Genomic DNA, 25,310 nt, shown 5'->3' with positions numbered 1-25,310 from the left:
GCATTAACTTGGCCTCTAGCACCACTGTCAGGAATCTTGGAGTTATCTTTGATCAGGATTTGTCATTTAACTCCCACATAAAGCAAACCTCTAGGACTGCCTTCTTTCATTTACGTAATATTAGAAAAATTAGACACATACTATCACAGACAGATGCAGAAAAACTAATCCATGCATTTGTTACTTCAAGGCTGGATTACTGCAACTCTTTATTATCAGGTTGCCCCAATAAGTCCATTAAAACGCTCCAATTAATTCAGAACGCTGCAGCACGAGTACTGACAGGAACTAGAAAAAGAGATCACATCTCTCCTGTACTAGCTACTCTGGGCAGACACCCTCACCACATTCAAGAGTAGGCTTAAGACATTCCTCTTTGATAAAGCTTATAGTTAGGGCTGGATCAGGTGAGTCCTGACCCATCTCTTAGTTATGCTGCTATAGGCCTAGACTATCGGGGGATTTCCCATGATGCACTGAGCTCCTCCCTTCCTCTCTCTTTCTGCACTCATTCATGTTCCATTAATGCATGTTACTAACTTCACTTCTTCCCCGGAGTTCTTGTGCTTTCTCGTCTCGCAGGTTCTTATTGATCCTGGTGGAGCCTCCTGCCATGGTCCTGCTAGATTGCCATTGCCATTATTGTTGCTGCTGTGCACCTGTCTGTCTGTCTCTCTTTCTCTCTCTCTCTCTCTCTCTCTCTCTCTCTCTCTCTCTCTCTCTTTTCAGATGTTCTTGTTGATTAAAGAATAAATATATAATTGCAACACTATCTGTGGGCATTTCTTTATTATTTTTGTTTTAACTTTAAACATCAACATATTGAAATTAGAAAATCAAATATAATGTGTGTCATCCCCTTTTCCTGCCACTCTTCAGTGAAAGATAATAATAAATATTAATTGAAGGCAAAAATATGATATATTTAAAAAAAAATTATATTGGTTAGATCTAAGTTACTATCGACTATTTGGAGCTGCTCCATCATACAGCTCTATTTGGGGCAGCAAGAAGTGTTTGTAATTCACATCTGAAGACGCCACCCAAAACTGGTCATAATTCAAAAGATATGTTGTGTCGGTAGAATTATATGAAATGTGGCTTTATATACAACACTCAACATTGAAGAGTTTGAACGTTGGTAACCAATTACAGACAAATAATAGATTGATTTATTGTGTGCTTGAGTCATGAACATGTTATTCTTTTATTTTTATTTCTTTTTGAAATCATGCAGTGTATGATGTCATTAAATGTATTGTTTACATCATATTTTATTTTATTTTAATAATTTGTGTGACTGCGGCTGAGCCTTTCAACATTACCTTATATATCCGTCAGAGAAGTAGCAGAGCAATGAGACTGAATGCAGCGTATGAGACAAAGGGAAAGGAAAGTAAAAAATCTATTAAAATAAAACAAAACAGACGAAAGATTAAGAATAATATAATTAAAATGAAGTTGCATTGCTAAAAAATAAGTAAAATAACTGCAAAAAAAGCATAAAAGGTAAGTTAAATGTACCGATCACAACACTTCACCACGCAGGGGGGACGCAGAATTAGTCACAAATTCCAGTTACAGACTATTAGGTGGTTAAGATGAAGGTTTTGTAATCAGTTAGAGGCAGCAGAGCTGGTTTCATGTTTCTGAGTCGTTTGCAGAAACACTTTGTTTGGCGTCCTCCTCCGTCATCATGGTGACACTCGTCACGGTTAGTTGAGTTTTCCCTCTTAAGAGACAAACAAGCTGCAATGAAAAAGCTCCGTCAGCACGACACCCATCAGGCACTCTTTGTGTTGGAGGGGGTAGTTAAGGCTCTGGGTTTCTGTGCCGTCAGTGGTGGAACAGTACTCAGATCATTTCCTAAAAGTAGTACCACAGTGTACAAACACTCTCTTACAAGTAAAAGTCCTTTTCCTCGCAGTTGCAAGTTCAGATACAGATTAACATGTTACAGACAAACTAACTGACCGATGGAGGCAGCAGCAACTCAGCTGTTAAATAAAATGAGTCCAGTGGCTTTGAACAGAGCCACATAACAACGTTTCTATTCAGCTGAAAAATCATAAACTAAACTTTAAAATGTCAGTTTGAAACAGAAAACAGTCCCGTTTGCTTCCACATATTTACGTGTGGGACGGTAGCAAATAGTGCTGAATGTGTCACGTCGAGCAGCTACAGCTGTGTGTATACATCAAACATATTTGCAGAAAACATTCAAGCATTATTTCATTTTATTCATTTGAACAAAAATCATTTGAAAAACAGTAATAAAGTGTTTTTATCCACTCCGGGTGCTAGTCGTGTTGTTAGCTAGCTAGCTAACTAATGAATCTTTGCTCTGTGTCGCTAAAAGTCGATGATGAAATATAAAGAAATGGAATTTTTGTCATCCGTTGTTGAACAGGGGAACAATATAAGCGAGGATGGGATGAGTTCTGTTGGGCTGCTGAGCTCAGCAGAAGCAGCAGGAGGCTGATTGGTGATCAATATTTGTCTATGAGAGGTGATCAGATCATGTCGGCTCATTAGCTCTGTTTGTTGTACTAAGTGCTGCGACCACACACACACACACACACACACACACACACACACACAGAGCAGGGGGCGGGGCCACCTGGAGGTGAAGGAGTATAAATGAGGAGGAGACCTTCTGTTCTGCCTCACACCAACCAGCTCTCAGCTGCTCTGCTACTGCTCCTCTTCATCGCTGAGTCACCTCCTCCATCTCCTTCATATCCTCCTCCAAATCTACAGGTGAGCTGTCCTCCTCCTCCTCATACTCCTTCTTCCTTCCTCTTCATCTTTCTTTCTCCTTCTCCTCTCTTCTTCTACACCTCGACGTCCTCCTCCTCCTCCTGTGACTCTTCAGGTGAGTTGATGTCCTCCTTCCTCCCCTTCCCCAACTTTTCTTCCATCTCCTCTTCTTCTTCTCACTCTACTATGAGTTGTTCTACTCTTCCTCCTCTAGCTTCTCCTTCACATCCTCCTCCAAATCTAGAAGTGAGCTGTTCTCCTCCTCATATCCCATATCCCTCTTCTTCTACCTACACTTCCATCTTCTCCTCCGATCTTACAGGTGAATTATTCTACTCTTCCTCATCTATTTACTCCTTCATCTTTCTTTCTCCTTCTCATCTCCTCCTCTTTCTGCACCTCCACTTCCTCCTCCTCCTCCTGTCTTCCCCTCCATCACCTCCATGTGTGTGTCTGTGTGTTCAGTCTCCTCCAGCATGGCGGCTCTGTGGCTCCAGTCTGTCTCTCTGCTGGTCTTACTGATCGTATCATGGCCGGGCTCCCAGGCCGTCGCGCCCGCCCAGCACCTGTGTGGCTCTCACCTGGTCGACGCCCTCTACCTGGTCTGTGGGGACCGAGGCTTCTTCTACAACCCCAAGAGAGACGTCGACCCTCTGCAGGGTGAGACCAACTTACAGTCTTCCTTTGAAGGTTTGAAGACCTCAGAACGCCGTCCAGAGTTCATTATGGCTCCTGATTCTGATGACTTCCTCTCTGTCCCGTCAGGTTTCCTCCAACCGAAGGCAGGCGGCGCTGCGGCGGCGGCGGGCGGCGAGAACGAGGTGGCTGAGTTCGCCTTCAAGGACCAGATGGAGATGATGGTGAAGCGAGGCATCGTGGAGCAGTGCTGCCATCGGCCCTGCAACATCTTCGACCTGCAGAACTACTGCAACTGAACAGCGCCTAGCCTGGCTTTGTTTAGCTTAGCATGGCTTAGCTTCTTGGCTAACTGACCCCCACCCCGACGCTGGCATCAGAAGAGCGGCGGTGCTGTCCTCTCTCTGGAAAACCAACTGCTGTCAAATGAAGTGCTGAGAAATGGATGAAATTATTTTTCCTAGAAAATAAAGTTTTGTGAATTGAGAGAATATCAACAAACGTGTGTTTATTGATGATTGATGATGATTTATGAATCACATTTAAAGGTGCAGCCATTAAAACCTTATTGATCTGATTATAGCTGTAGTGCTACACTGTAAAACTCAATGTGTTAGTTCAACTCAAACTGTTGGAAGAAAAACCGATTTAAGTTTATTAACTCAAACAATTTAAGCATTAAAGATATTTGATTTTAAGTAACTCAAGTATTTATTGTTAAGGAAACTTAATTGTACTAATTCCATTCAGTTAATTGACTCATGCAGCATTTCTCCAAACAAACTTATTTCAAATGTGTGAACAGAATTTATCTGAATAAAGTCACTTAAATGCATCTTCTTTATACAAATGTTACCACTTACGTTGAATTTACTTTTTTACCACTAAAGCAAATTATTACATTACCTGTTAAAACAGCTGACGTATGATAAAAAGCTTTTTATAATCAAATGATCATCACAATGGTAGCCAATTAAATTTATGTTTTTTTTATGTGAAAAACATCAAATCTTTACACTTTTGGAGGTTTAAATCATTATCTTGAGATATTAAATCATTATTTTGGGAAAGTTTCTCATTATAATGGTTTACAGAATCCTTTTCTTTCCCGTCACACTGGCAGAAATGAGCTTCCATATTTACTTTAGTGGACCTAAATGAACTGTCTGGAAGTTCTAGGTAAGGGGTTGGGTTGTTTACCTGCACACACACACACACACACACACACTCACACTGTTGGAGAACCTGGCTTCAGGGTGAATGACCCCGAGCTGGTCTCTGTGTGCCGGGCTACAGGGCGGTCCAGGTTTTAGACATCTGCTGGATTCAGTTTGTTGAACATAGAGACTCTGAGCTCGTTGTTTCTGTGGATTATTTCCTCAACGGTGCAGCACGATGCGAGATGTTCAGCTCAATAATGAGACCTGCAGGAACGGTAAGAACGAGTTCTCTCATTCTAAGAACAATCAGAATAAAGATCATTAGAATAAGAAGTGTAGAGCAGTAAGGTGGAAGACTGCAGAGCCACAAATTTCTCTATCGATCCAATCTGTCTTTATGGCTCTGTCATGTTTCCTTGTCGAGCAGGAAACAGAAATAAAAGCCATTACAGTTCATTAAATACTGCAGCATTGTTGAGGTATTTGTACTCTACCTGAGGTTTAGAGTTTACAGCGCAGAGGAAAATACTTTTATTCCATTAGTCTGACAGGTGGCGGATCTGGAGAAATATTCATGGGCTGTCCAGATGGTGGCAGAAATATCTGCTCATTTAATCACATTGATCAGGATTTGGTTGAAAGAGACCCAAAAGGAAAATATCTGAACCTTAAAACATTACTGTGGCACATCTAAAGGTGGCATTAGAGATCATTCAGTTGTTTAATTAATGTCTTTTTTGTAATTCATTAAATAAAGCCTATCCCCAGGTCTAAAATGTGATAACAGATAATACAATTATGTGTGTTCATTTCTGTTTTTTAACACGTTATTTCCTAAATTAATCTAAATCAGTGGTTCCCAACCTGTGGGTCGGGACCCCCATTGGAGCACGCAAGTCCATCTTGATTTATTTGCTGACTATTTCTATTTTATGTTACTTTATACTTTTACTCAGCTACATTTCAGAGGGAAATATTAGTTTACAGAATCAGATTATTAACACAAAATATTATCAACAAATAAAATATAAGATGTTAAAAGAGGTTTAGGCAGTGGTCTTCAAACTGGGGTCCGGGGACCAACAGGGGTCCTTGAGTAGGTTGTAGGGGGTCCCCAGAAGTTGTAACAACTAGGGAAGAGGAGGTGTTGGTGCTCTGAAGAGTGTGGGTGTGGTTGGGAACTCCTGGGTTAATGTACAAAGTCGTATTAAAATAAATGATGATTCCACCTGAGATCTGCTCATTAAGGGCACAGACTGCAGCAGTGAGTGTGATTGTATGCCGACAACTCGCTGTGTACAGTGTCAATATTAAAGCTCTCTGCCTGGTTGTGTTGACGGCCTCCTGTCCTAATAAGATAAGATGAGATAAGATGAGATAAGATGTACCTTTATTGATCCCCAGTAGGAGGGGAAATTCTAATTAGACACAGCAGCATTGGGGAATGTAGTGCAAAGAGTACAGAGTGTACGAGTACAATAAGAATTACAAAAAATATATATATATATTATAGAAATAAAAGACTGTAAATGAAAAATATATACACTATATACAATATGCAGTAAAATGTTTGTGCGTGTTACTGTAATCAGCAGCACAGTGGTCCAACCAGTATTACTCAACCCTTCACACAGACACACAGAGAGCAAACAGCCAGAAACCTTCGCTCACTCTTCAACTTCAAACTCTGAAATCATTTATAATTCCTGCACAAAGAGACACACTGTAAAAAATAATGTTGTTTTTACTAATTACAGTGGAACTTATTACGGTAAAAGGATATTAGTACTGTTGATTTTACGGTTAAAGTTGGAGTTTTATTCCATATTTTACTGTTCAAATCTATCTTATATCTCATAATAATGATTTAATATTTTTTACCATCAAAAGAAACAGTTTTGTTGTATGAGAGATATGACCTTGGTTTTCTGTCCAATTTAAAGTCCGTAATATATAAAAAACACTTTATTCTATATAAATTCCTTCAAAATGATGTATAAATAAAGGTTTCAGAAACAACTCTTTACAGTTTACAGTTTTTCACCATAAACTCTTCATTTACATTCCTCCCACTGTACAGATGAAGCTGATTTTAAGTCTGGTTGAATTTCTGTCTGAATGGTTGTTTATTTGACATTTAGTTTGAGGTCATGATGTCTGATTAATCACCCGATCAATCATTAATCGACTGGTAGTGAGCTTTACAGCAGTGTTATTTTACATGTTGTGTCTGACTGAGCTCAAACTGAACTTCACTACAGAACCGATCAGATCTGTGACTCCATAGTAGGGCTGCAACTAATGATTATTTTCATTATCAATTATCATTTTCTCATCTAATCAATCAGTTGTTTGCTCCATAAAATGCGAGAAAATGGTGAAAAATGTGGATTACTGTTTCCTCTAATGTCTCGTTTTGTCCACAACTCAAATATATCCAGTTTACTGTCATATAGGACGAAAGAAAGCAGAAATATTCTCATTTGTGAAGCTAAAATCAAAGAATTTGCTCTCAAAACGATTAATTGATTACCAAAAATAGTTGGTAATTATTTTAATATTTGACAACTAATCCACTAATTGTTGCAGCTCTACTCCACATTGGGTTGTTTTTTTGCATATGTAAAACACTTTATTGGAATTGTCTCTGGACACTGAGGTCGATATATTAAACTACCGATGTGACTCAACACGATATGATGGGATGCAAAATAATATTTATTTTTGTAAGATATTTCCTGTCGTAGCCTTTGAATGTGGGAGTCTGTTCGTGTCTGAAAGGAAACGGGAATAAAAGGTTTGATGGTTGTGATGCTGTGGGTCTCTGCAGGGTCTGTGGTCCGGCTGTGGTTCAGCTCTCAGTCTGCAGTCTGTCTGTTCTCTCTGCTGGTCTTACTGATCGTATCATGGCCGGGCTCCCAGGCCGCTGCGTTTGAACAGCGCCTGTGTGGCTCTCACCTGGTCGACGCCCTCTACCTGGTCTGTGGGGACCGAGGCTTCTTCTACAACCCCAAGAGAGACGTCGACCCTCTGCAGGGTGAGACCAACTTACAGTCTTCCTTTGAAGGTTTGAAGACCTCAGAACGCCGCCCAGTGTTTATTATGGCTCCTGATTCTGATGACTTCCTCTCTGTCCCGTCAGGTTTCCTCCCACCGAAGGCAGGCGGCGCTGCAGCGGCGGCGGGCGGCGAGAACGAGATGAGGGTGAAGCGAAGCATCCAGATGGACTGCTGCTATCGGCCCTGCAACATCTTCGACCTGCAGAACTACTGCAACTGAACAGCGCCTAGCCTGTCTTTGTTTAGCCTCTCCTAGCTTAGCATGGCTTAGCTTCTTGGCTAACTTAGCCTGACCCCCACCCCGACGCTGGCATCAGAAGAGCGGCGGTGCTGTCCTCTCTCTGGAAAACCAACTGCTGTCAAATGAAGTGCTGAGAAATGGATGAAATTATTTTTCCTAGAAAATAAAGTTTTGTGAATTGAGAGAATATCAACAAACGTGTGTTTATTGATGATTGATGATGATTTATGAATCACATTTAAAGGTGCAGCCATTAAAACCTTATTGATCTGATTATAGCTGTAGTGCTACACTGTAAAACTCAATGTAGTGACTCATAAACTCTGATGTGTCCCACATCGTCCACAAGGGGGCAGCAGTCTCATTCTGAATGGGCTCACCTGTATGAAGGTGAGATTATTGTTTCAGTGGAGGAGCAGTAAACATATACGTCTTACAAACATCCACACTTCTAATAAAGAGCTTGCAGCCACTTTACAGTTTGCAGTGCTGGAGGAAGTGTTCATCCTTTAGTTCAGTAAAAGTACCACCATACCATAATATATTAGATTATTACTACTGATGCAGTCATTTGTGGTTGTTTAAGGTGGAGGTGTTTTATAAAATGCTGCAATTCTGATTATTTTCATTATTGATTCATCTGCATTGATTGATTTATTATTTGGTGTGTAAAACTTTAAACAAATAGTGAGAAATGCCATCACAGTTACCCAGAGCTCATAATGACGCCTTCACAATGTGTATTAAAATAAAATAAACTATAATTATTCAAATATTTACAGAGAAAAAGCAGAAAATCTTCACATTTGAGAAGTTGCCAATTAATGTTCTATTAATAGATTAATCATACTGTTGGGAAGTTTAATGTATAACAAACACTCATATTAAACTTTTCCTCTAAGTAACTGTCAGATAAATGAGATAAATGAATATTGGGATGAAAAGTACTTGTGTGTTCTTTCTGTTAATGACTTAGTACCTCATGAATAATAATAATAATGACAGCGGTTATTTTGAGATATTAAATCATCATTTTGAGATATTAAATCATTATTAAGAGATATTAAATCATTATTAAGAGATTTGAAATCCTTATTATGAGATATTAAATCATTATTTTGGGAAGGTTTCTCATTATAATGATTTACAGAATCTGTTTTTCCGTCTGGCAGAAATGAGCTTCCATATTTACTTTAGTGGACCTGAATGAAGAGAGTGGAAGTTCCCATTGAACATTACTGGCTGAGTTAGTTCACTCAGACAGTCCTTTAACTTTTCTTTTTGTGCAGTTTCAGTTCTTTTGTTTGAGGGGAAAGTTGATACACCTGCTGCGTGACACCGGCTCTGCCCGGCGGGGCGGGGCTGTGCTGGGCGGGGTCGGGTGTCGTATTGTTTACCTGCACACACACACACACACACACACACACACTCACACTGTTGGAGAACCTGGCTTCAGGGTGAATGACCCCGAGCTGGTCTCTGTGTGCCGGGCTACAGGGCGGTCCAGGTTTTAGACATCTGCTGGATTCAGTTTGTTGAACATAGAGACTCTGAGCTCGTTGTTTCTGTGGATTATTTCCTCAACGGTGCAGCACGATGCGAGATGTTCAGCTCAATAATGAGACCTGCAGGAACGGTAAGAACGAGTTCTCTCATTCTAAGAACAATCAGAATAAAGATCATTAGAATAAGAAGTGTAGAGCAGTAAGGTGGAAGACTGCAGAGCCACAAATTTCTCTATCGATCCAATCTGTCTTTATGGCTCTGTCATGTTTCCTTGTCGAGCAGGAAACAGAAATAAAAGCCATTACAGTTCATTAAATACTGCAGCATTGTTGAGGTATTTGTACTCTACCTGAGGTTTAGAGTTTACAGCGCAGAGGAAAATACTTTTATTCCATTAGTCTGACAGGTGGCGGATCTGGAGAAATATTCATGGGCTGTCCAGATGGTGGCAGAAATATCTGCTCAGTGGAAAAGACCCAAAATGAAAATATCTGAACCTAAAAACAATATTGTGGCTCGTTTCTGTGTTTTATCACCGTATTTCCTAAATGAATCTGAATCAGTGGTCCCCAACCTGTGGATCGGGGCCCCACTGAGGGTCACCAAAGCCTCTCATTTTGGGTGTAAAACAAAAGCATTTCATCAACTTCTGTGAAGAGATCAATAAAGGCACATCTCATCTTAAATTAACTATATAGTAACAAATATCAAACTGTTGCAGTTTACGGAATCAGATTATTGACACAGAATAAAATTAATAAATAAAATATGAGATGCTGTTATAGGTTAAAACAGTGGTTTTAAATGTTTTGAATACAGGACTTTTACTTGTTGGGGTTCAAATAATCATTTAATTAAAGATTCATGTGACAGTTGTTTTCTTGATTAATCGAATAACTGTTTCGTCCATAAAATATCCAGGTTGACTTATTCAGAAGTCCAACCACAAAGATACGTAGAAAATAACCAGCAAACATTCACATTTGAGAAGCTGGAGCGTGAGTTTGTGCTGACAATGATTTATTATATTTAAGGTTCAGTGTGAATTACACTTCGTTAGGATAACATCATCTTCGTCTCATCTCGGTTGAACATCATGGAAGAAAGACGTTCCTTATGACTGCAGAACTCGCTTGAGAGTCATCACATTTTCTTCTAAATTCTGATTTTATTCCTTTTTTTAATGTCTATGTACTCATATCTTTAGCATGTAAATATACAACTGAAACTCTGTAGAAATTATGAGGAAATTATGCAGTAATTAAGGAATCCCAATAATATATTATTATATTATATTATTATATTATATTATTATACTATTATATTAATAATATATTTAATATATTGCATCCCAATAATAAGATATTGAAGCTCCTCCGTGGATCTGAAGCCATTGATTCCACCTGAGATCTGCTCATTAAGAGCACAGACGGCAGCAGTAAGTGTTATTTTTGCCGCTGTATGCCGACGACTCGCTGTTGACAGTGTCAATATTAAAGCTCTCTGCCTGGTTGTGTTGACCGTCTCCTCTCCTCATGTTACTGTAATCAGCAGCACAGTGGTCCAACCAGTATTACTCAACCCTTCACACAGACACACAGAGAGCAAACAGCCAGAAACCTTCGCTCACTCTTCAACTTCAAACTCTGAAATCATTTATAATTCCTGCACAAAGAGACACACTGTAAAAAATAATGTTGTTTTTACATGGTTGCCAGAACTTTACTAATTACAGTGGAACTTATTACGGTAAAAGGATATTAGTACTGTTGATTTTACGGTTAAAGTTGGTAAATGGTAAAAGGACCAGTACTTGTATAGCACCTTTCTAGTCTTCCAACCTCTCAAAGCGCTTTTACACTACGTGCCACATTCACGGCATCAACCAGAAACTAACTCATTCATACACATTCACAGCTCTGGAAGCAATTCGGGGTTCAGTATCTTGCTCAAGGACACTTTGACATGTGGCGGGAGGAGCCAGGGATCAAACCAACAACCTTCTGATTAGGGGACAACCCGCTCTTCCTCTGAGCCACAGCTTTAACTTTGAATGCAAGTTTTTACCATCAAAAGAAAAGAAAATAAGTTTTCTGTCCAATTTACAGTCCGTAATATAGAAAAAACACTTTATTCCTTCAGAATGATGTGTAAAAAAAGGGTCTTCAGAAACAACTATTTATAGTTTACGGGGTTTTTTTTAAATCATTTTCTCATCTAATCAATCAGTTGTTTGGTCCATAAAATGTCAAAAAATGGTGAAAAATGTGGATTACTGTTTCCTCTAATGTCTCGTTTTGTCCACAACCCAAATATATCCAGTTTACTGTCCTATAGGACGAAAGAAAGCAGAAATATTCACATTTGTGAAGCTAAAATCAAAGAATTTGATTAATTGATTACCAAAAACTGTTGGTTAATTAATTAATTAAAATATTTGACAATTAATCGACTAATTGTTGCAGCTCTACTCCATATTGTCCTTTTTTTTGCATATGTAATAAACTTTATTGGAATTGCCTCTGGACACTGAGGTCGATATATTAAAGATGATTATGAAACAACTACCGATGTGATTCAACACGATATGATGAGAACGAGAATAAAAGGTTTGATGGTTGTGATGCTGGGGGTCTCTGCAGGGTCCGTGGTCCGGCTGTGGTGCGGCTCTCAGTCTGCAGTCTGTCTGTTCACCGGAGATCAACCGCAGATCTACACACACCTGGACAACAGCACTCACACAACAGGTACGCACGCACGCACACCCACGCACACACACACACACACACACACACACACACACACACACACACACACACACACACACACACACACACACACACCTTTTACTGATGTGTGTTAATGGACGGGAGGGAGTCTTTGTGTGTAAACCGCGTTCTTTATGTTTAAGGATCTTATTTAAATCTGTATGTACATATTTTATGGATATTTTGTATAAAACTGTACAAACAGCAGTAATCAGAATCAGAATGAGAAATACTTTAATAATCCCAGGGGGAAATTATTTAAACACAGTAACTGCAGGAAGTTTGTGTAAAACCAAAGATTTGGATGAATTTTGAGCAGATTATTTCTTGCTTAGGGAACTACAAATCTCTGTCTGTATTATGTAGTTTTAATAACTCTTAACAATCATACCGACTTAAGATGGTTATTTTTTGACAAATTCAAGGTTTTCTTCTATCTGACGTTTGGCCATTGTTCTGTTAGACAATTACATGTATCTTTACTTCACAAAAGGGAACGTGCTGTGTATATTTCTTACACACCTTAATATCAAGCAGGTCTGGCGACCCCTAGTTGGGGTCTCAACCCCCAGGTTGGGAATCAGTGGAGCATGGCTGCACAATATCATTAATTCAGATCAGAAAACATAGACAGAATAAATGTATGTAGTCCGATTGAGTCTGCCAAATCGCCATTATTCGTCTATTTTTAGCCGTTGGTGCTTCACCTTCAGTCCAAACTCTGACTGCTGAGACAGTGAGCTCCCTGATAGCCGCGGTATAGTTCGCACACTGGGCTGATGATAATGGCATAATGATCCTTAGTTCAGTGACAGTGTGCAAACACTGCACGCCCGTTTCTGAGCCAAATATACAAAAAGTAGACTTTACATTTTACTGTTCCTAACACAGGGCGTTTATTCTGAAGGAGCAGCTTAAAAACAGAACTTGGGGCATCAATTAAGAGTCTACTGTGTCGTTGTTTGATTGTGGCGTTTCTCCCAAATCCCTTTTTAATGAGTTTAAAATTTAAATGTAATAATATGTTTACAGGGTTTAATTGTAATGAATTACAGTATTTGACTTTTTCTTTGGCTGAATTTCAACCCTCTTTTACACAAAAAAATGTGTCTGTATCAAATGAGGTAATATATCACACAGTAACTTAATCAGAGCATCTCAGCACTCTATGTGTCTTTTAATTTTAATTATTATTATAATAAAATAAATAAATCATTTCCTCAAGATCACACAAACAGCAGTGAGATGTGTAATTCCTGCAGACGTCAGGGTTTGAAACTCTGGAGTTCAGTAAGAATGAGTTTTAGAAACTTCCACTGTTGAAGAAAATGAAGATTTTACAGTCAAAACGACGACTGTATTTTACTGCATTGGTTTAGTTTTTGTTCTGTATCTACCACAGAGGTTTATTTTTATTCAAAACAACAAACACTGAGAGAAAAGACAACAAAAAGCAAAATGATTTTAATAATAACAACATAATACATGAAGTTTGACAAAAGGTACATTTAAAACCAGCTGATTGGATCGGTGCCAGCAGGCTGAGTACTTCCTGGATCGGTGCTTCGAGGAACAAATGTGACGATAATCTCCTGATGTGTTTTAGTTTTCACTGTGATGGAAAATAAAAATCTTTTGTTAAATGTCTCTGAACTTCCTCAGAGTCATTGTTCAGATTCCAGTCGGATGAACGGAAACAATGAGGCTGAAGTTGTTTTACTGTGACTGTACCTTCATACTGCTGGGAGGAAGTTATCACAGCTTGTATTCATGATCAGTTTTATATTTTTATCTTGTTTTTAATTCTTTAAGTTCAGTTTAGTTTTTATTTGTTTCAGTATTAGTTTTAATATTACAGATATTTCAGTACAAGCACTGACTCACTCAATACGTCCTCAGGCTGCTTGTGTCGACTCATTGGGCCAAGTAAAAAACACATTTCCTGTATATTTTTATTTCATAATGTTTTAAAATGTTTGTTCTCTGTAGTGCAATGTTAATTAGACACTAATTAAAACATATTATATTCTATTTTTGCCAATAGATCCTCCTAAATGTTACACACTGGACCTCTAGGTCTAATTTTTATTCCAGTTTATTTCAACTAAAATGTTCTTTTACACCGAGTTTTATTGTTGGGTTAAGTTTTAATGAATAACCTCGTTGTCATAATAAAGCCCTGAATTGTGCCTATTTTGTCACAATTAAAGAAGAATCTGATTCATGCAGGCCATTTTTGAGCACATATGAACTTTAGTAACGTCCCCTGAAGTGTTGCAGAAACAGACTGATAAAGCCGATAAAGAATACGAGCTGAGAGGATGAACGAGTCACTGCAGTTAGAAAGCTGCACACACGTTGAATCTTCTCTCTGTTTTAATAAAAAAATATTTTCAGACAACTCAGGAAAACTTTGCCAACAGGAAGAAAGTGCTTGGTATCTTAATATATTTGTGCCAGTTCTGTATTCTGTCACAGTAAAGAGGGAACAATGGCTGTGATAACATCGGCACTGTGTGTGAAAGGAGATATTATGTAAATGAGACTTTGAGAGGAACTCGTTATTCCTTCTATCTGCAGGGCAGATCAGGTGTAACAGCACGTTTGACAGAGTTTAGTACAAAAAGACACAAAAATATTAAATAAATAAAATGATCAAAATGAAGTTTTGCATTTATAAATCCAAGTAAAGAATGTTTCTAGTTAATATTTTGCTTATATTTCCTTATTCTGTCTGTTTTAAATAAACAAATTCTCACAATTCTAACTTTACTTTGTTAGCATTTACTAATACAGACATATTAAGAGATTATTATATCTTAATTTGTCTTTTTGATTGAACTTCATCTTTTTTATTGTATTTCTCTACATTTCAGTGTTCATTTTAAATGATTCTTTTAAAAGACAGAGACTATAAATGTGACCATAGACAGTCTCCCAGCATGCACACAGCAGCAACAGGAGCTCTGATTGGCCAGCTGTTGGTGGTCGAGCTGATACGATTAATTGATTAAACAACAGAACTAATTAGTTCAGTAAAATGACCAACATGTTCCGGTCTTATATGATGTATAACTGTGTATCTTTTAGGTTTTGAACTGTTATACTACCAGAACCATTCTGACGGAGCGTGATGATAATGGATGTCTTCACTGCTATTATTATTATTAATATTATTATTATTTGTTTCTCTCCTGTTCGCAGGATGCTACAGTTCATTTAATGCGTTACAGGATGTAAACAGGAAGTAGAGTGCTGCCATGGAGTCTGTGGGCTACAGCCCTGTTTTGTTAAAATTTCTCAATTTTGCACCATTAAAAGAAGCCGAATTAGCTGTTACCACTTCCTGTCTGCAGTGTAGTCGTCGATGTACAGACAAATATAATTGGATTACTTTGATACTGACGAAAACCTAAAAACATGATTATTCTAAAGCAAGTTCTGAATTTATGAGGAATGACTTTTTTTTAGGATTTCTAAGTGGATTTACGAGTCACACTGAATCTTTTGAGAAGTGTATCATGAATGTGTGGTCAGTTAAAGTTGCCTTACATCGTCTACTACAGTCAGTTCATTGAGAGCCTGCAGATAATTTGCAGTCTTGTTTGTCTGGAGCCTGTAGATTATAATGAATATGTGTGTAACAACTCCACATTCAAGACTTTACAGCGATCAAATAAGAACCTAAAACACACTCTACACCTGTGTGAACTTTTACATTTATATGTTGTCATGTGAAAATATTGTAGTGACTTACACAATCTGAGTCTGGTTATCATTAAAACTCATTCAGGAGATTCTGTGGAGGTTTTTTGGGCTCAGATAAAGTCGTTGAACACACACTCTGCAGGCACACACCCTCATAAACAAACACTCAGCTGACTAAATGTTTGTCTCCAGAGTTTCAGACCAACCAGACCTACAACCTGTGGCTGGGCCTGAGTCTGGCCCTCCTGTCCTCCATCCTGATTGGTGGAAGTGTCATTCTGAAGAAGAAAGCTCTCCTCCGATTGGCCAGAAACGGTCACACCAGAGCGGGTAAACAGAGCTGCACATCTCAGCTGCTTTTACTGGTTTTATAGGACACAAAGCTGTGTCTTTTGGATGGACACGTTGATTGACTTTACTGTCAGTAATGAATCAATCTTAAAGAAGACAAAAGATAACAATCATGGACAATAAGAAAGAATAATGTGCATTTTGTTTTTTCTCACATGAAAATAACTCAACATGTTCACCAGGAAATAAAATGAAACCATATATAACTGACAGAGCTTCATAGTCTGTGAAGTGTCTTAAACCTGCATTCTGTGTAACAGCCAGCAGGGGGCAGCTCCACTGGTTGCAATAACACACAGATACCATTCAGTCTTATGGAGAAATGAGTGGACTTCTCAGTTGATTTATGAGCTCAGTAAACAGTTTCCTGATGAGTTTCTGGTCTCAGTCTCTAGTTTCAGTCTTCTTCCATACAGCATGATGTTCATTTAGTAACTGATGGTCCCATTTAGAGTAAAACAGACCATAAAGCAGGGTATGCTTTAGGGCGGGGCTACCTTGTGATTGACAGCTCATTCTCAGTGAGTCCGTCCAGCTCAACCAAACTCAGATCAAACTGTCAAACAGTGCTGATCAGATATGGATCCAGATTCTGTTGTTGACTGTTTCTCTCCTCAGATCTGTTCACAAACACATTTTACTGTTTATCTGGAGAACCAGATCCTGTGTGAGCAGGCGAGCCGCCATTGTTTCCAAACCACGAGCAGCCAATGAGAGCAGCTCAACTCGCTGTATGTGACAAACTGATCAGGGAAGTCACGCTCACACTTGAATGAAAGAAAGGGCAAACACCTGAAATGGATCTAAGATTAGTCATTAGTGAGATAAAATGTATACAAACATCATTGTGGCCCAATGTTTTTTACAGTTCAGGGATAAAAAGTGGGAAAGACCTGGAGGGAAGAAAAGTTAGATAAAGACCGTTTGCGCTGTGTTAGGAAACAACGAGTTGCACAACCTGGCAACGACATGTTTTTTTTCCACTTGACTAAACTAGAATAGTTCCTGATGTTGTATGTTTGTATGTGACATATGACTCTGTGTGTGTGTGTGTGTGTGTGTGTGTGTGTGTGTGTGTGTGTGTGTGTGTGTGTGTGTGTGTGTGTGTGCAGGTGATGGGGGTCATGGCTACCTGAAGGACTGGTTGTGGTGGGGAGGCCTGTTAACCAGTAAGTAGTTTCTGTCTGAGTTTATGATCCACATAAAACATTTTAATCATTTATTTCATCATCAGTTTAATAATTATGCATCCTACTGATTAGCAAAGTCGAGCAAGTTACTAGTTACTTTCTCTCAAAAGTAATTCAATTAATTATTTTACCAATAACTGCATACAAAAGTATTTAGTTACTAAAGTAACTTTGACTTTAAAATGTCTGATTCAGTTCTCTTATTAAGGAAAAATGAAAAAGGTCTCTTAATACTATTAACAGTATACTGTTGGTTTCTGGCATTCAGATGGACAAATAATATAATTCATAATTAACTATTTGAATCATTTTTTCTTCTGTCTGATTTATGAGTAGATTTAAAGCATCTCCATTATACCTTAATATAATTATTTTCTTGGTGTGACTGCACATAAATGTGTATTTCTTCTCTTTTAATGGAGCTAGGCTAGCAGTTTCCCCTTGCTTCCAGTCTTTGTGCTAAGCTAAAAATGTTAATAATGAATTGAACAGATGTCATCAGCAGTTAAATGGTGCTTTTATTATTTCCTGTGTCTTCATCCGTCTGTCTGTCTGTCTGTGCAGTGGGAGCAGGAGAGGCCTGTAACTTTGCCGCCTACATGTTTGCTCCGGCCACGCTGGTGACTCCGCTGGGCGCTCTGAGTGTCCTCATCAGGTAGCCGTAGTTTCTGTTTAACTCCACTTTATCAGCACAGAAGTAGTTAAAGATCCCAATCAGACAGACACTTTATTCTGGAGCCCAACCGACAAATGATTTTTTAATGAGCTGCTTTTGTTGATTAATGGATAAACTGACTCCCAGTGTGTGTGTGTGTGTGTGTGTGTGTGTGTGTGTGTGTGTGTTTCAGTGCAGTTCTGTCCTCCTACCTGTTGGGGGAGGTGTTGAACGTGGTGGGGAAACTGGGCTGTTTCCTGTCCGTGCTGGGAAGCATCTTGTTGGTTATCCACGCCCCACAGGAACAGGAAGTGACATCACTACAGGATATGACCAACAAGCTGCTGGAGCCCGGTGAGACGGCGCTAATAAAGCGTTTACATACATACTGTCAACTTCCTGTGGTAACGGATTTATTACATTATTTAAATGAACAACCTGATTTATTTGAATGATCCCGTTGGGTCCATTAGAATTGAAACTGACATTATGTGTGTGTGTGTGTGTGTGTGTGTGTGTGTGTGTGTGCGTGTGCGCTTTAGGTTTCCTGGTGTACATGTCGGTGGTTTTGGTTCTCTGTGCGATACTCGTGCTGTATTTCTCTCCTCGGTTCGGTCGCACCAACATCCTCATCTACATCAGCATCTGCTCACTGCTGGGAGCCTTCACCGTCTCCTCCGTGAAGGGCCTCGCCATCGCCATCAACAGCGGTGAGAGACAGAAAACGTTACCGTTGTTTTTAGGAATCCAAAATCAATTGATTTAAAACAAAAGCCAGGTTGTGTTTGTTGGAGGGTTCTGCTGAATATAACCCAGTTTACTGTCTCCAGAGGGCGCTGTGTGAAGGCTCAGAAATGACCTCACATGATGTCATTTGCAATCTCTGACCGAACTGTCTGCGGTTAAGTTGCATCGTGGGTAATTTAGGTACAAGCTTTTGAGCAGAAGAATGTGTGTGTACTACCAATACGTACTGATTGGGCCAAAATGTAGCATTCAGTGTCCAAACAAAAGCAAAATCTTCAGTATGAACTCCGAGGGAAATTTAAAGATCGTGGTGAATCAATAATATTTTGACCAAAGAACGAACTTCAACACTCGTTACATTTCAGCGAATTAATGCGACAAAACGCCCGTGAAAATCATGAAAATCCACCTTAACTTGTCTTTGTTAAGACCTCAGTAAGATGATACAGAGTTTTGGTGGTTTGCTATTAGCTGTGCTGATGTTAACTTCCACTTTCCAAAACCAGGAACTGGTCCAGAATACCGCAAAAACAAAACAGGGAACTTTACCGAAACAAATACGGTAGAACTTTTCTACCGTCACGGTTACAGGATATTAGTACTGTTGATGGTTAAAGTTGGAGTTTTATTCCTTTTTTATCGTATAAATAGAAGTTGTTAGCATCAACAGGAGAGGTGAATCTGTGTTAATGCTCATTATCTTTTTCTTTCTAGTGTTTAATGATATTTCAGTGCTTGCTAGTCCTCTCACCTGGATCCTGCTGTTCACTCTCATCGTCTCCATAGTAACACAGGTGAGCTGTAAAATCATCAGTGTTTTTTAATGACATTAATGCTTGATAGCTAAAACATAGGGCAAGAATCTGGAGATACAATGCGTGTCAGGATACAGGAGTCGATATTTTCTTACAGTTCTCAGTGTCCTGCAACAGTCCCAAATTCTACTTTCAACTGTCCCAGATTGAGCAACCGATGTCCCAAATAATAAAATAAACAATAATAAACAAACATAATGAATATACAGTAGTTTAATACATTTGTTTGAAATCACACTATGTGTCTGACTGCAATCAGTTGGTCACTGGTTGAGTTACTGATGTAAACTGTAGTGCAAACCGGATTCTGATTGGTGTACAGCGATGGAAATAATTTCCCAAACTCACGACAGGGACATCGTATATTTGAAGTAAAAAAATGTTTTTAAAAAATCTACAAAGGGAGGAAGAAGATCAAAATAACTATCTAAATATTTACAAGCTCAACAGACTATTTACATATAAGCTATAGAGTGATGTTTTTCTTTGCTCGCAGGTGAACTACCTGAACAAGTCTCTGGACACCTTCAACACCCTGCTGGTCTACCCAATCTACTACGTCCTCTTCACCTCCGTGGTTCTGTCCACCTCCATCATCCTCTTCCAGGAGTGGCGGAGCATGGCGGTGGTGGACGTGGTCACGACGCTGGGAGCCTTCCTGGTCATCGTGGTGGGCGTGGCCATGCTGCACCTCTTCAAAGAGCTGCAGGTCGGTGGTCACTCCCCTCCACATTAATGTGCTTTTAAAGCTAAGATTTAGCTCCACTCAGAGTTTCTGATGACGGTTGGACGAACTGGAAAGCGGACTGAGAACCAGCCTTACATACTTTTGGTCGTGTATCAGAGTTCAGAGAAAGAAATAGTGGATATTCTGTTCTGGTTACAGGCTGTAAGACTACAAAGTGCAACAGGTAGACGTAATAAAACATGCTTCGATTGTCTTGCAGGTGACGATGAGGGAGCTGACCAGTCATCTGTCTCAGCCGGTGGAGAGGGAGGGGCTCGCAGAGGAGATTTCAGGCAGTCCACGAGCAGAAGGAGATGGAGGTGAAGGAAGAAGGAAGAATAGAAAAGAGGATAAATATGGGCTGATGGACAACATGGTGATAGAGAGTCTGCCTCCTATGAGAGAGGAGGGACCGAGAGTCTTCATCATCAGCTGAGAGAGAAGAACACAGGTTTGTGTTTCCTGTGTGGACGTTGGAGTCCAAACTCACTCTGACTGATGTTATAAGCACTTTTTTAAAGGTCCAGTTTGACAGTGTTCCAGTTCACTATTGAGGTCCATCAGCTTTCATACAAAGAAATAATATTTAACTGGACATACTGTGCAGGTCCTGGACAGAAATCTGAGGGAAATTGACCCCATTTACACTTCATGTCTTGGGCAGATCGGATTACTATTGGATCTGAAAAAAGCTGAAATGCATCCAAGAAGGATTCACTTCAGTCTTAACTCTACAATCTGCAACATGACTACAAAGAGAATTAAAACCACCTCAAAGATACAGAATGACTAGAAAGAGCCACAAATAAACTACACACAGGCAGACACCTACAAAGAGACATAAGACATTTGAAAGTGAAAGAAAATGTATTAAATGAAAATGAAATTGTATTAAATCATGTCTGGATGGTGTCCATATATGCAACATTTGAAATGATAAGTGTAAATGGGGCCACGGTCCCTTATTCTTTGAGAAAATAAGGCGATCTCCTGCTACACCTTCAGATCGCCTTGTTTCCTTTTCCTCCTGAAGGTGACGAGAGATGTGTTCTGTAATGTGACAAAACGTTTTATATGTGAAAATTCTAGCCCTAACCCTAACCCTAACCCTAACCCCAACCACCATAAGTAACCAGCTTCTGATTTCCTTTATGCACAATTTAAATGACCTTTGTTTGTTATTGTTGTCAACAAATCTCACGCAGGAACCAAAACCAACGCTGTGTTTGTCTCTTTATACTTGCTGGCTGCTCCACGCTGTCTGTGGCAGTCTTTAAAAATACTGTGTGTAATGTGTTTACAGTAGCTGTGAACTAGGGATGCTACCCGAAACCATGTTCTGAATTGAGATCAGTTGTGAATAAATAATAACCTGCAGTATTTTTTTAGGTCACACACACATGCACAGACCAGGCAGTAGTGTAACTTGAGAGCACCTCGGAAGTGTGGTGACCTTTAAAGTCAAGTCGACAGTTCATCAAAGTCTGCTAATAAACAGGAAATAGACCCCAGAATTCTTTAATACTTTTATTTATTTCTTGTCTCAAATAGAATAAAACTAGTCATTTCGTCAACACATAGTTCAAACTTAAAAAAAGTATGTGTGAACAGGACAAAGTATACTCTCAGGATAAAAGTGGATTGATGAAGGTGTTCAAGATCATGATCCTCTTTCAGTTTCAGGTGTCACACTGAGGCCCCTTTTCCACAAATTGGTTTTTGAACCAGCTCCTGGACTCTCTTGGAGCCGGACATCGTATTTAAAGTAAAAAATGTTTTTAAAAAATCTACAAAGAGAGGGAGAATGGTCCATCTCCGATGGATTTAATGTGCATTGTGTGTGATGTAGCAAAGAGCTTGTGCTGGTACCACCTCATTTTTTCTAATTTGAACACCTAACAATCAAAATGATATCCCATGAAGCATAAACATAATAATTGAATTAGTAATGATCAGATCTTCTCAGAATAGTCCCAAATACTGTATCTCTGTGTGAACAACAGGACATCCTTTTAGTGCTGACCCTCCAAATCAAAGTAATTGGATGCATCATCAACACAATGCACAACGACCTTTTGAATAGGACACGCCTAATTTGTTCCCCAAGGAAAACCAACTTTTCAGGTTTTGAATCAATGAGTTTCGGTGGAAATGCTGTGAGCCGGCTCCCCACTGGTGGACAAGGACTATGAGAGGGATCAGATTTTGGGCAGGAGGGATAATCTGTGAGTTTTAATTAGGGTTGTTCAGATACTAATACCAATGTCAGAGAAACCTCCGATACAGCCTTAATGCTGGATGTCTGGTTCTAAGCTGATTTAGCCTGGCTAGGTAATGTAGATTTTCACAGATGGACGGACATGAACGACAGTAACGTTAACTTAACCGCTGTAAACAACCAATTCATTGTTTATTTTGATCATTTCATGGATTTGTTGACAGTAATAAAACACAGACTGTTTGGTGGGAAACGTTGGAACATTTCAAAAAGATATCTCTCCATTGCACTTTATTCATTTTGTTCATTATCATTTCAAGAGCTGTACAGACTTGGAACATATCTTGTAAAATTATTGATAATACACAATTATAATGATCTTATTTCTTACATCACTGTAAAAATGTTGAATATTTCTATGGTAACTGGTGAAAGTTCGTTTGAACAGTGTTGTATTTCTATCTATACATTCCTTGACTTTGTTTTTATTATGTATTTATTTTTATTCTCACAGAGAGTTTGATTTTATTTGAAAGAAAAACCATATCAGGCGGTCAGACTTTGTTTCTTCTTCCTGTTGGAGGATGTTTCTGTCTGACTTTATGTTTCCGTTGTTTCTGTCGTCTCTGCTGATGACTGCAGTCTATGATGCAGGCGGACAACGCGAACTGTGGTACACACTGACCATCATTCAGTGTTCGCTGTTATGTTAGGGAAAATACAAAAACACATACATTTCTATTTATGATGTAAAAGAACTGGTGGATCTAAACAGCCAAATAACACATTTGTAATGAAAGCAAAACAACAAATAGATGCAAAAGGACAACTTTTTTGCCTCCACCGTGGATAATGTGTGACCCTGACGACACTGAATGATGATCAGTAATGAACTGTATAGTGTGTGTGTGTGTGTGTGTGTGTGTGTGTGTGTGTGTGTGTGTGTGTGTCTGCAGCTGAAGACTCGGCTGTTTATGAAGCTCAGACTAATTAATCTAATTATAGACTTGCACAGTGTTTTGAAGCTGCTTAAAGAAAACAAACCGCAGTTATTCTCTGGTTTTAGCTGATTCAACAAACATCGCATGTACTTCGCATTAACGCCCGTCAGTTCCCACAATGCAACTGTGTTTGTGGTTCTTAGATTATTCATGTGTGTTAAAGTTTGTGTAATCCGTTGTTATGTGTGTGGTGTGGACCCTCACTCTCTCGCTGACAGTTGGAGGTTCAGATTGATACCGCTCTCATGTCTTTACCTTAAATATGAAACCACAGCCAGTTAGCTTAGCATAAAGACTGGAGACAGAGGAAAACAGATGCCTGGCTCTGTAACAAAATCCACCTTACGAGCTCCTTTAAAGCTCAGTAATTAACGTTATATGTCTGTCAGAGACACAGAACCCCACATACAACAGCAAACGATCATTGGACTCTTTGGTTGTTGTGCAGATTGAACAAAGCGGTTCATACGTTGATTTAATTACAACATTTGTGTAAAGTCTAACATGAAACTGGAATTATTAGAGTGTAAATAAAGGTTATTTTTTTGGTCGAAAAGTAACAGATGTTAGCTGCTACATTAGCTTTCTTGAGTCATGTGATCTGAGCGCTGTTTGTGTTTGTTGTTGAGGTTTTATCTCTCGCCACAAAACCGAGAACGGATTCTTCTCGGTTCGGTCTGTCATGTGACCGGGTTGCTCTGCAGATGAATAACTGAGCAGACTTTTGTTGCTGAAACTGGTTATTAAAGCTTGAAAATAAAACATACTTTGTACACAATCAGGCTAGCTGTTTCCCCCTGCTTCCAGTCTTTATGCTAAGCTAAGCTAAGCGGCTGCTGTCTGTAATGGACAGACATGAGTCGGTTCCTCTAACTCTGCCCACATGACGTTCACTGAATTGTGTTTTTCAGTCCGTCTGCAGCAGGTTTCTGTTATTGAAATGAATGCAAACTGAATTCTGTCTGCAGTCTCCCTGTATTGTTTTGAAAAGTGAGCAGCATTTATGCAAAGTATGTGTGATGTGAAGCTAAGCTGCTCGAACCAAATGCAAAAACTCTGGTTTGGTTTTTGTTTCTGATGCGTCAAACTTTATAAATATATCTTTATATTTTTAATGCACACGGTTCATTTCATTAAAGACTCTTAAACCACGTTGAGTTTCTTTATTGCTGCTTATTCTGTTGCTTTGGTCCTTTTTGATGAAAGTAATACTGTTTGACTACACTGTAAAACCTCATGAGTTAGTTCAAACTGAGGAAACCGATCACATTAAACCATTTAAGTTACAATTTCAGCATGAAAAAACATTTGATTTGAGTAGAAGTAACTTTTACTGTTAAGGTAACTTATGTAAATTAAGTTAATTGTACTAATTCCATTCAGTCAGTTGACTCATATCCAACAGCTGATCTACGGTAAAAACAATATATAATTAATTGAGTATTAAAATGGTAGCCAATTAGTTTTATTTTTTATTTATGTGACAAACATCAAATCTTTACACTTTAAGAGATCATTAAGAATTATATGGATGCATTATTGGGCTTATGATGATTAATAAACTGAAGTTATACAGCATTATAATGCTTAGAGTATTACAATGATAATAAGTTGTTGTCAGGTTTTAAAAGTGCGCTCTGGAAACTAATGAATGAATCCAAAATAATACCAAACTATAATCAGTATATATCTGTTCATTGCTCAGGTAAATGTTTCTTCCTTGAGGTCTTTTTTGCCACTCAGAGGCTCTCTGGGAGTTTTCTCAGAA

General features: G+C 38.9%; 2 protein-coding genes across 3 annotated transcripts; both read left to right on the top strand.

Moving 5' to 3' along the window:
• The first annotated feature begins 2,670 nt into the window (after positions 1-2,670).
• Positions 2,671-3,887, top strand: ins (preproinsulin). Its single transcript, XM_051400857.1, has 3 exons — positions 2,671-2,760; positions 3,226-3,420; positions 3,526-3,887. Exons 2-3 carry the CDS (start codon positions 3,237-3,239, stop codon positions 3,693-3,695), a joined length of 354 nt encoding a protein of 117 aa, XP_051256817.1. The 5' UTR covers positions 2,671-2,760; positions 3,226-3,236; the 3' UTR covers positions 3,696-3,887.
• A 718-nt stretch (positions 3,888-4,605) lies between these two features.
• nipal4 (NIPA like domain containing 4) lies at positions 4,606-24,694 on the top strand. 2 transcript variants are annotated; one of them, XM_051400840.1, is made up of 10 exons: positions 4,606-4,831; positions 12,005-12,109; positions 16,031-16,168; positions 17,302-17,358; positions 17,944-18,034; positions 18,228-18,388; positions 18,577-18,744; positions 19,496-19,575; positions 20,093-20,305; positions 20,544-24,694. In XM_051400840.1, the coding sequence occupies exons 1-10, from the start codon at positions 4,792-4,794 to the stop codon at positions 20,757-20,759; spliced, it is 1,269 nt and encodes a 422-aa protein (XP_051256800.1). In that variant the 5' UTR covers positions 4,606-4,791; the 3' UTR covers positions 20,760-24,694. The 2 variants fall into 2 exon arrangements, with proteins under 2 accessions (XP_051256800.1, XP_051256799.1); XM_051400839.1 differs by lacking the exon at positions 4,606-4,831 and adding an exon at positions 9,267-9,492.
• The last annotated feature ends 616 nt before the right edge of the window (positions 24,695-25,310 follow it).

This window comes from Dicentrarchus labrax, unplaced genomic scaffold (assembly GCF_905237075.1).
Source record: "Dicentrarchus labrax unplaced genomic scaffold, dlabrax2021, whole genome shotgun sequence".
Taxonomy (NCBI): Eukaryota; Metazoa; Chordata; class Actinopteri; family Moronidae; genus Dicentrarchus; species Dicentrarchus labrax.
This window is presented reverse-complemented; position numbering and strand designations above follow the sequence as displayed.